Source organism: Orbicella faveolata, unplaced genomic scaffold (assembly GCF_042242905.1).
Source record: "Orbicella faveolata isolate gen_17 unplaced genomic scaffold, um_ofav_v1 contig_2, whole genome shotgun sequence".
NCBI lineage: Eukaryota > Metazoa > Cnidaria > Anthozoa > Scleractinia > Merulinidae > Orbicella > Orbicella faveolata.
Genome location: NW_028301547.1, coordinates 31,510,001 through 31,522,063, shown reverse-complemented (window position 1 = coordinate 31,522,063; position 12,063 = coordinate 31,510,001). Strand labels below are relative to the sequence as shown.

Here is a 12,063-nt window from a genome sequence, read left to right as displayed (position 1 = left end):
ACTAGCTTTTCATTTTAAGCAGGCCAACTTGTTTTGCGCAATATAATCGTCGCTGAACTAACAAAGTAATCGTCTCTGCAAAACCTATTATAAACTGCTTCAAAATCCATGCGTTTTCGTAGCATAGTCAACTGAAACCTTAGAATCATAGCGACGCTTCAGTTTCTGTGAGGGCTTCCCTTCAGTCTTGCATAATTCGTATTGTCAATGTAGCTTAAGTCCTTCAAGTTTACCTTTACGTTTATTGTACCTTTAACTAAATTGTAATTAACTGGTCAAACGTTCGCGACCGCAGACCGGCGGCTGTTTGTATCACGCATCTGAACATTATTTTGAATATCTTGTGCAACCGTATTGTGCTCGATGTGCTCTAATTGACACGCTTCGACACTTAAAACAATAGCTTGGTTTCAGTAATGTTTGTTTGTTTCCATTTCGTCTTTCCTGTTGAAAATGATGTAGTACGAGTGTGATTGTAGCTAGCTGTACATCTTATTTTTTGTCATTAATTGCTAACGCGACTTGTTAGCATTTTATTGGTTGCGTTTGACGGTTTTGTTACACAACAGCAGTAATTAACTTTGAGTAACAGCGAGCGATGTCTTTTCAATATGTGACCACGATCGCTCAAGATAGGGTAGAAGTTTCTTTTCTTTGAGTCCTCCGATGAGCGTCACGCGAAAATATCCAGTCCTGTATGATATGAGAACCCGTCTTAATTCAGTTATCTCAAGTGGTATGTAAGATTCATTCCACGCAGGCCAAGTTAAGTGCCCTATTATTTTCCTTTTGTGCTTTTTCATTTACACAAATATTCATTGGCTGTTGCACGAATACTACTTCCGGTATTTTTTGGATTATGTAACAGAATTTAAATGTACTTACATTTTGCGGTTAGTCAAAGGCTAGTATAAAACCCCAAGTCACTGCAAGTTTTAACCTCACTTCTTTCTAGACGTTCATCTTTGAGGGGTAAAAATTCAGTACTCATTATTATAAGTTTTCGTGATGTAAGTTACATTAGTTATGTCGTTTGAATATCCCCCTCTTCACTATTTGATGGTTAACTTAAATTCTGTCGACACAAGCCTCAGACTATGTTCAGGAGACGACAATTCACTCCAAATAATCACTATAGTTAATTGGATTAGGATTGCATGCATTTTGTATTTGCGCGTCCACTTCACAGAGAGTATTTTGATATAAAATAGCTATAGCGTTTGCTCTACAAACATTCTAACTACAAATGCATTAAATACTTGACCAAGGTTTTTTGCTTTTCTCTGTTTTTGCAGAAGGAGAAAGCTTTTTTAAAACATGTCGTTCGGTTTTAAAACTTGTTTCGTGAGTATGCGAAACTGCTAGCCGCACCTTATCAAGATAAATTAGTTCTCGACCATTGCTTGAGGCATAAGATAGAAACAATCAATCACTCAAAGCAGTAAAATAGCATGTTATGTTTTTTTTTAAAATTTCCGACAGCTATAATTAGCTATTGCGACAAATGTTTCTTCATACAGATTTCACTCCAGCCTCAAACAAACGAAACGTTAAGAGCGAGAGCCGCATGGTGTGAACGAAATCACTGAAAGAATTGAAATAATATAACGGATGTCACCTTTATTATATTTTCGTCGTGATGCGATTCAAAATGCAGTCATGGTTGGCGTGACTCTCTAATCGAGCACAAATCAATCAGTTGCCACTGCGCTCACATATGCAACTAAGAAATCATGATCAATTAGTGCAAATCTGAAATAAACAAGGAAATATATATATTTTTGGTTGTTCAGTAGTGCTGGTACTGGCTCTGCAGGTCGTCTTGAATAGCGGGGAAAAAATATAGTCTAAACGTCACTTTAACACTGCATTCATTTGTCAAGAAACAAACTTGCCTTGTCAGTTCGTAGCTGTCCTCTTTCAAAATAAAAGTTGAAGTTTCCTACGTGTCTATGCAAATGATGTTCTGACCTTTTTGTTTTTAATGAGGTTTTTGAATCCGTGCTTGATCTCACGCCGGGTCAGTCAATCGAGCTCCCGCTGTCTCTTTTCTACCGCTAATAAAGTTGCACATGGTTGAAAAATCTTGATTGTTTGAGAGCTTTTAATGTCAGTGCTGCTTTCTAGTCATACACCAACTTTGACTTGCTCAGCCCATTCAGGATTTCGCATCGCGTTCATGATGTGGTTATCTATTTGTTTATTCATCTTTTTTTTTTTTTCACAGTTTGTGTTTTCTTTGGCGTCCCTTTCAATAAACTAACATATTTACATATGAGCAGTTTTAAACGGTTTCAAACTGAATTATTAATCCACCCAATATCTCCGCTGGTTTCGAAACTGAATGTACTCATTAAAACTCGCTAAATCTACTCATTAAAAGAAAAGCTGCACAGCTAACCAGTCAGAAAGAACTTCCCACGTATAGAGCCATGAAGTGTGTGTGTGTGTGTTTTTTTTTTCCTCTTCAAGATTTAGGCCATTTCATATTCTTATTGACTTCTTGCTCTAAATGCTTTTACTTCGCCTTTTTCTATGAGGGAATTGACCACTAGTGTTCGTACACTAGAAAACGTGAGCGAATTCATTTGTTGATTGTTCCTTGATCCAGAAGACCTTTTTTTGTCCACAAATGTAACCATCGATCAAGAAATTTTCCAACATAAGCGAACAAAGAAAAGGCTCCTCTTCCTCTTTTTCCTTTATCCTATATTCGTTCAGAAGTTTTAATATTTATATCTCATACAGAACAATTTTCAAAGGTTCCCCATCACTCCGAACGTCCGTTAAACTAATCTAGGAAATAAAAAAGGTGCTAATATATGTAACAAATATGCTATATCAATGGGTTAAACAATATTCTATTCTATAATTCTATTTATATATACGAAATTTTAGCTTTAAATCTTTAGTTTTACATTTTTAACCTTTTATACTAATTTTTAACTAATTTTTGGCATATTATAAGGTTTATAAATTTTCTTATTTTATTTTTAGCAGGGCCTCTATTGATAGCAGTTTTATTTATAGAACTAACAGAGATGCCCTGAAAAAGTAAAGGTTTTACTTACTTACCTAATACGAATCAATAGATTTGAAGGCGGCTAATCTCGGCTAGACGCGCCTGAGCGTCGACAGACAGACCGACAAATCAGTTAGCAGAAGGCCAAAAGGCAGTTCTCTATTATAAGAGAAACTGTTGCTCTAGATTTTTAAATTGCAAAGAACGTTTTTAAAGGTAGGAGTCGGGGTAAAAAAAAAATTACCTTAATTTTCTATTTAATAAATAAATAAATAAAATAAAAAACCTTGAAGAAGTGTTCTCAGGAATTCAAGTAAAGCTGATTAACCATGTTAAAATGGGCTAATTTTAGACCCATCTGGCCCGTACGTCAGTGCCCTAGTGGTTTGCTAATTATAAACGTAGAAGTGGGAGACAGTCAGCCAAAATAATTCCTGCATCGAGAATATGTAGCTGGATTACAAAGTCGGAGTTAGTGTACAGTAATTTAAGGCAAAAACGATTCCCCCTAGATACGTCCAAGATCAAGTACGTCTGAAAATGTGTAAAGTTATAAAAGTAAACTAACCTGAAGAAGGGCTATGTAAAATACGCTTTATAATAATCACGCACATGTGGTATCCCAAAATAAATAACATGTACTATATTATACACTTTCGCGAGGGAAACATTTAGTTTTGTTTTACCGAGAATCGAGAGTCGAGGGAAAGCAAAACTAACTCTTTCCCAAGAGACCAATGATTAAGCCGTGTGTTTTTTTTTAAATAGCTGAAGTTTGGTGTAAAGTTATAAGACAAGGAAAAGTCAAAGTAACATATGGTTAGTGGGAGAGCGGGCAACTATTGCTTAATTGTTGCCCGCTGGGGAAGAAAAGTTAGATTTAGCCAATGCCACGTGACTATAAAACAACCAATAGAGGTGCCCGTTAGATTCAGCTAAACTCCAGCTTGATAACAAAGAACAAAACTTGGATAGTGAGTTTTTATTCTGATTTTCATTTGCAGCGCCTGCCTTAAAAATGCAACTCGACATGGCTTTATTCTTTGAAAATTTCTTTCACAGCGACGTTTCGCATTTTACAGCAGTCTGTGTTTAGGGTCCGCTGTCTAGAATTTTTTTTTTTAAGTTAATAAACATTAAAATAAATGAAAAGAAAATGCCAAGTCAAGGAATTTCTGGTTAGAACTGAAAGGCGTCGACATTTGAACTGTTTAATCGTCGCCCACCAAGACGCTTTAGGTTCAGGCCCCGTCCACACGCATCCGGCGAATTCGGCAGCGAGTCCTGGTATTTTTGAATCCGCTCTCCAGAGTGGAAAAAATAAATCCGCAACAAATTCGATAACGTGTGGACGGTGAATCCGGATATTTTCGAATCCGATGACGTAGCAAAATCGTGTCCAGTCTCTTACCGAAAAATAAACCAATATGGCGGCACAAAGTGTAGGCCTAGTTTCTCTAGAGTGGATCCGGAAACCATCGAATGCGTGTGGACAGGCGAACTCGATTTGAATACGTTACGTGTGGACGGGGAACTTTTGAATCCGGAAAGAAAAAGTTGCGGATTCAAAAATATCCGGACACGTGTGGACGGGGTCTAAATGTCGCTCGGAAACATCGAAATAGACCAATTTCGATATATTAAAATTCAGCCTAAAACAATAGACCTCTGCAGAGTTTGTGGGGTTTATTCCCCAGAGCCTCGTTCTGAGGTCTATTGTGTTAGGCTGAATTTTAATATATCGAAATTGGTCTATTCTCGGGAAATCAAAACTAACTGTATCCCTCGGGACTGGTAATCAAGTGTATATCGTCACACGGTGGGGCCTGAGGCTAGACTTTGATCTACCGACAAGAAGTATTGGTCGTGTGGACATCCTGACACATATTGAAAGGAACAGGCCATAAAATTTCTCGCCATGAAATTATTGTTTCTTTCTCATAAATGGTTGTCTATTTTAAACGTTTCAAACTTTGTTTTTCTTAGCAAATCCATGTTTGAGCGTTGATTTCAACAGGATCATCAGGAGAGTAAACAAGACATCCTGCTTTGTTGTTTTTATTTCGCAGCAGGCCCACCTTTTTGAAAAGAAATTTCGAATACACGCAGCAAAACATCACGTATTAAAAAATCAAAAATACATCGGCTAAATATCTCGACAAATCCAGCAATAACAAGCGTCAAAACTAATGGCTCTTATGTTATTCTTTGCATTAAATAACATACGGAAACAGAGTCGCCCTTTTGTGGACTTTTCCTCTTAAAATGGATCGAAGTTTGCTTGCTTTGATCGACATCATATGCCAGCCATCTGCTTGTCGTATAATAATAAAATATACGACCAATCGTTTGATATGTTTTATCTTTATCAATATTCTTTACAAGTCTTATTTAAGCTCAAAAGTAATTACCTATAAACAAAAATCAAAACAGTAACCATCACAATATATCCAATAGTGGTTTCTTCATTGCAATGATCTCGGAATTATCGCCTCGCATAATAATTCATGTTATAAACTGCTAAAGAAAGAGTGCGACGTGCGACGGCAAGTGCTTTCAAAATAATTAACATATGTGCTCGCGGTATAATTTTCAAATTATGTTTTCTATGAGCCGTATTTTTTAATTCATTTTTTTATGTCGCTAATTACTCTGATTTGTTTCCCTTTTTGCAGGTAAACTTCTGAGGAATACTAGAGCGAATTTGGACAGTTTAAAGCTTCGGAAGGGTTAGATTTTTAGAAGTAAAGATAAAGAAACAATCACCTTGACTACCTTTACGTTTGAACTTTAGCAGCCAAACGCATTGGCGGTTTGTCGTCGATAACGCAGAATTGCCATTTTGAAGAAAATAACACCCGGAAGGTTCAAGGAAATTAATTTCATTTTAAGCCTAAATCCAGCAGACGGAGAGTTTTGTTCCGTGACTTTAAATCCGACGAGTTCCGCTGCCGCGAGCTATGGTTGTTTGTGATTAAGGTAACAGTTTCTTGGAAATATGGCTGTTACGCCTTTCGGATTGCTCCTCGGTTTGGTTCTTCTTGTTTACGTCCCTTCGCCTACCACCGGAGAAGTCAAGCTTGGTCTCCTAATACCGTTTAAGGAGACTGCTTCACTTGGTAACTCGTATCATCGCGGTGAGTTCTATGCCTCGGCCATGAGTATCGCCGTAGATGACATAAACCGAAGGCCGGACCTGCTACCTGGTCAAAATGTTACATTCATGTGGAACGATACCCGCTGCGAAGAGTTTCAGACACTACAATCGATCGTTTGGCAACTGAATGAAGGCGTTACGGCATTTATCGGCCCGGGATGTAGTTGTAACACGTCCGCTAGGATGGCAGCGTCGTTTAACAAGACCATGATATCGTATGTAAGTAGCCCACTTATTAATCAGTTGTGTGTGATAATTCATTCGAATGCGTACTTGTCTTAACTGCTGGAGTTAGGGAAATGAAGACATCTTTAATGGAGTTTAAACCACGTTTTGAACAGCAAGCACGAAGGCCCAAAGTTCTATTTTCTTTGTTATACATGCTGCTAAATTTTCGTAATGAGATTTTCAGTGTTGTCATGTTTGTTTTAAGTTCATCTCACAAATTAACGGTATGTAGCGGTTCGTTAAAGTGCAAAATTCGAAAAAAATGGCATTCTTTCGTTTCGTGTCATTTTTTTCGGATTTTTCTTTGAATTAAATTTTCACGTTCTATGTTTATATTAACAATAAACATCGCAAAAAATTCAACATGTTCTGTCCTGAGGTCAGAATATTGACTCTTTTTGCTGGATCCATACATTTCTCTAATCGTGAGTTCTGAGAACTTGGTGCCACATCAATACAGTATCCGCTGTCTTATTGACAATAGATTGATGCTACAGATGAACTTCGGTCTTGTTTATTCTTGAGTATTTTTTTTAAAGTTCTGAGTTTCCAGGCAGGTTTTTTTTCGACATGTTGTTAATATTCACAGTTCATTATGCCGCTTTAGTTTTGGTTACGTTCTACTTCATTGTATTACAATAAACCTTTCTTAAGTGTGCAAATAGGGCATTTTAAAGTTTACCATAAATAAAGCTGAACATCTGGATTTTTAGAATTAACAATTATGATAGCTTTTTCGGGCACGCTGTACCACCCTTTGCTAAAACGCTGTCATTTGCAATAGGAAAATTAACAAGGTTAAATCTATTTTTTGCTAGTTAACCTCCTCGAGTGGTTTTTATATACTAGTTCGTCGTTCACTGCGGTTTCTTTCGAATTGATTTAAATGAGCGATTTCTTTTTTCAATACATATAGATTTTGTCAGGCAAATTTGCCTCCGTCAGGCGGCAGGCAAATGATCCAAGGCTTTTAATCGCTTTTACTTCGTTTAATTCGAAGAAGCAAATAAATGCTTTTTACTTATCAGCAGACTCTCTTCTGAGAAATTACCTGTCGTCTTTGTATTGTGATCTTTTATATTATTATGTCAAGCGTCGCTCACTGTGTGGCATTAATTTACATACACAACAAGGACAATTTCAAAATCATTCAAGGTCGATTGTGTTATAACGAGAGAATTAGAGAACTGATCATAACATCAGCAATTAAAACAGTGGTAAATTTCCGAAGTTGGATTTTAATCGGCTTGGTGAGAAAATTCTGATGGTTCACTTAAGTCAGTGTTTGAATAAGCAAGCATGTAACTAAAAGCCAAGGGTTGTGTTGAAAAAGGTTTTTTATGGTAATTTTAAAAAGAAAAGTCGGATCTCCTGGCATTTGGGATTAAAGCTGTGAAATGCATATTGTATTTATTATTTTTTTCTCGCTGTTTTTCTTATCATTTATGGCCAGATTAGAGAACAGAAAATATTCTCTAATCACTTCGTACTGATTCATTCGTAATTATGCAATCAGTGCAAAGCGCAACGGTTATCGTGAAGGACATTAGACGAAGTGAGGGTTTTAAACATGCAAATTAAGTTGATAGCGGTCAGATACTGGTCAGATGTTCCAGATATCGTTTTGACCTTTTTATCAATCGATCATGTCAAATTGAACGTAATGAAAACAACTCCAGTGCAGGTGAAAAAGTTAATACTGCGTCACGGTATGAATTCTCTGAAAAACGTCTATTGACTATACGACACAGGCATTCGACAGCGGTGCTGAAGAAACTGTTGTGGGGCACTGACTGCCGAGTAAATCGTAGAACACCACTTTTACTAATTATTTCATGAAAGACGTTTCTTACCAGAAATGGCGATAATCACAGGTTGGGAGAAGAAGAAGAATAACAACAACAACAACAACGTTAGACGGAGTCTGGAGCAAACCACGACGAGCACCACCAAACGAAAGGTTTAATGAGCAAAACAAACGCTGTACAAGTGTGTTCAGTAAACCTTTGCACATTTCATAGCCGTCCTCTGCAAAACAACAACGCAAAATGACCGCGAACGCGAACGATGAGTCGAACTGCTAATTTTTCGTGTTTCCATTTAGAATTGAACGCTGTCATTACATATTTAGCCTGAGCGAGGTTTTAGAGCTATAGGCACCCTGGACAAATTTAATTTTACAAGGCGTTGTCCTCGGAGTCGCTGTCGTCATTGTTAAGATCCCTATATTTGCATTTCGGATGCTGGAAGGTCGATACACTTGTTTAACGTGGGGTCTGTCATCCTAAGTGGCTGCTTTGTGCTTTGCATGCTCATGTTTTATCCCAAGGCCAGTCGAACGCAGATGAGTATCGTGTAAAAACCGTAAAAAGTCACATAAATTGCAGCTCTCTGCCAAGGATTCAGCGATTAAGTTGTCGAGCGTTTCGGTAGGAAGTTTTGCGCTCCTGCTGAAACAATCTCGTTCACGTTACTTCGCCGATGCAATACCTTTTCATCTTCCCTATTACTACAAGGCAATCGTTTGTATCTTCTTCAGTGTAGCGCTTTGAACACTTAAAGGCCATCGTCATCAATAACGTCCTTAAACATGACGAATTGGTACTCGGGGCTTTCCCGCTCCAAACCAAGTAATTATTACAGTATTTCTCTTTCCATAGCTTCCCGTTCTCGGGGATCTCGCTTCTTAATTGACCTCAAATCTATATGTTGGGGAGGCAGTGATATCTGGTGGAATAACATTGAAAATTGTGACGCTTTAGGCGGCAAGGCACCGGAAGTTGTTTTCGCTCGTAGGCATTCGTAGACGGTAGACGTTGTCGAGCAATTTGAACTACCTTTCGCTGCGGCGTGTAGCATTAGATGGCAGAGAGAACTTTAAACGAACGCCATAAATCAAGGCTTAATCCGGCTACTGTAACTCAAGAACGCGTATATTATATAACTGTATGTACAGCATAAATTACATAGCCGTTACAGAACATAAGCGTGCATATAAGTGCGACACTACCCGGATGGTTGGGCGGCCAATTAACTCCACCGCAATATACACATCTCGCTTAATCTCTCTTAAAACAATACCTCAATATCCCCTCACAGCCTGCATTTCAGTAATCCCCTACATATACCTACACAACCTACAGCTCATTAATCCCCCACATATACCTACACAGCTCACTCCTCATTAATCCCCTACATATACCTACTCAGCGTACATTTCATCAATCCCCTACATATACCTACATGTACACAGCCTACATTTCATTAATCCTCCACATATACCTACACAGCCTACATCTCATTAACCCCCTCTAAAGATATCTACGCAGCCTACATTTTATTAATCCCCTACATATAACTACACAGCCCACATCTCAATAATCTTCCACATATACCTACACAGCTTACATCTCATTAAATCCCCCTAATATACCTACACAGCCCATATCTCATTAATCCCCCACATATACCTACACAGCTTACATCTCATTAATCCCCCACATATACCTACACAGCTTACATCTCATTAATCCCACACATACCTACATAGCCTACAACTCATTAATCCCCTACATATACCTACACAGCTTACATCTCATCAATCCCCCACATATACCTACACAGCTTACATCTCATTAAACCCCCACATATACCTACACAGCCTACATCTCGTTAATCCCACACATACCTACATAACCTACAACTCATTAATCCCCCACATATACCTACACAGCTTACATCTCATTAATCCCCCACATATACCTACACAGCTTACATCTCATTAAATCCCCTACATATACCTACACAGCTTACATCTCATTAATCCCCCACATATACCTACACAGCTTACATCTCATTAAACCCCCACATATACCTACACAGCCTACATCTCGTTAATCCCACACATACCTACATAGCCTACAACTCATTAATCCCCCACATATACCTACACAGCTTACATCTCATTAATCCCCCACATATACCTACACAGCTTACATCTCATTAAATCCCCCACATATACCTACACAGCTTACATCTCATTAATCCCACACATATACCTACATAGCCTACAACTCATTAATCCACCACATATACCTACACGGCTTATATCTCATTAATCCCCCACATATACCTACACAGCCTACATCTCATTAATCCCCCACATATACCTACACAGCTTACATCTCATTAAATCCCCCACATATACCTACACGGCACACATGTCATTAATCCCCCATATATACCTACACAGCTTACATCTCATTAATCCCACACATACCTACATAGCCTACAACTCAGTAATCCCCCACATATACCTACACAGCTTACATCTCATTTATCCCCCGGCCACATTTACCTACATAGCCTACAGCTCATTAATCTCCTACATATACCTACACAGCCCACATCTCATGAAATCTCCCACATACACCTACACAGCCTACAGCTCATTAATCCCCCACATATACGTACACAGCTTACATCTCATTAATCCCCCACATATACCTACACAGCTTACATCTCACTAAATCCCCCACATTTACCTACACAGCCCACATCTCATTAAATCCCCCACATATACCTACACAGCTTACATCTCATTAATCCCCCACATATACCTACACAGCCCACATCTCATTAAATCTCCCACATATACCTACAAGCCTACATCTCATTAATCCCCCACATATACCTACATAGCCTACAGCTCATTAATCCCTCACATATACCTACACAGGTTACATCTCATCAATCCCCCACATACCTACACAGCCAACCATCTCATTAATTCCCAGCATATACCTACACAGCCCAGGTCTCATGAATCCCTCACATTTACCTTAAAATCGTTTCTAGAGTCATTACTCATTATATTCAGTGGTTATCAACTCATGTAGAACCAAGTGGTCTTAAGATATCTTGGAACAAGTAAATTGACTATCTTATTCAAATTATCCGCGTTTTTAGCCTGCGAACAGGCTCTCGGCTGGGTTAATAGGTTTAGTGCGAGCTAACCAACTGTGGTCTAAGGCGAGCGAGGAGAGCCGAAAGCGGAATGGTGACTGTTACGAGTATCGTTGTAGAGCAGGGTTGTTTCCAGACAGAACTCAGGATCGCCGCTAACAGCAACAAACTAATTTATTTCCGTAAGATAACTTCACGAATTTACAGCACTAAGCTTCTTCAAATTTGAATCAATCTCTCTTACAGCAGAACCTCTCGCTCTAATATAAATGAGGCTTAAAGTTCTAGAAACTTCTATTTGGAACTAAATTAAGTAGTTTGACACAGTTTCTAATCTGAGTAATGACATAAGGATTAGAATGTTCTGGAATGTCCTTATACAAATTGGTCACGGCTGAATGACTTCAGGTTCTAAACTGTTCTAGAACTAGACTTAGACAATTTTTTCGTAATAGTGACGAGGGGAAGCGCAATCCCCGGAATTCTTTTTTCCGCGCTTAACGGCTCGTTTCGCTCGTCGGATTTTTTTTCCGCTTTCGCCTGGAGCCTGTTCGGAGGCTAGTTCACATTCACGTTCACGTTCACGTTCGCGTTCAGCCGTTCGAACGGATACCGTAAGGAACGTTTTCGCGTGAGAGGTCACATATTTACCGATGTATTTTTGTGGTTGAATCGGCAAAGTTCTTCTTCC

At 38.6% G+C, this 12,063-nt stretch overlaps 1 protein-coding gene across 11 annotated transcripts in view; it reads left to right on the top strand.

Annotated features, from left to right (window-relative positions):
• LOC110051526 (atrial natriuretic peptide receptor 1-like) overlaps nt 1-12,063 on the top strand; it is a 74,114-nt gene that overhangs the window by 41,606 nt on the left and 20,445 nt on the right. For all 11 annotated transcript variants that reach the window (XM_089288670.1, XM_089288671.1, XM_089288672.1 and 8 more), the window contains one exon: nt 5,698-6,398. In XM_089288670.1, the coding sequence (XP_089144796.1) occupies nt 6,021-6,398 (378 nt within the window). In that variant the 5' untranslated portion in view covers nt 5,698-6,020. The remainder of the gene's footprint in view (nt 1-5,697; nt 6,399-12,063) is intronic.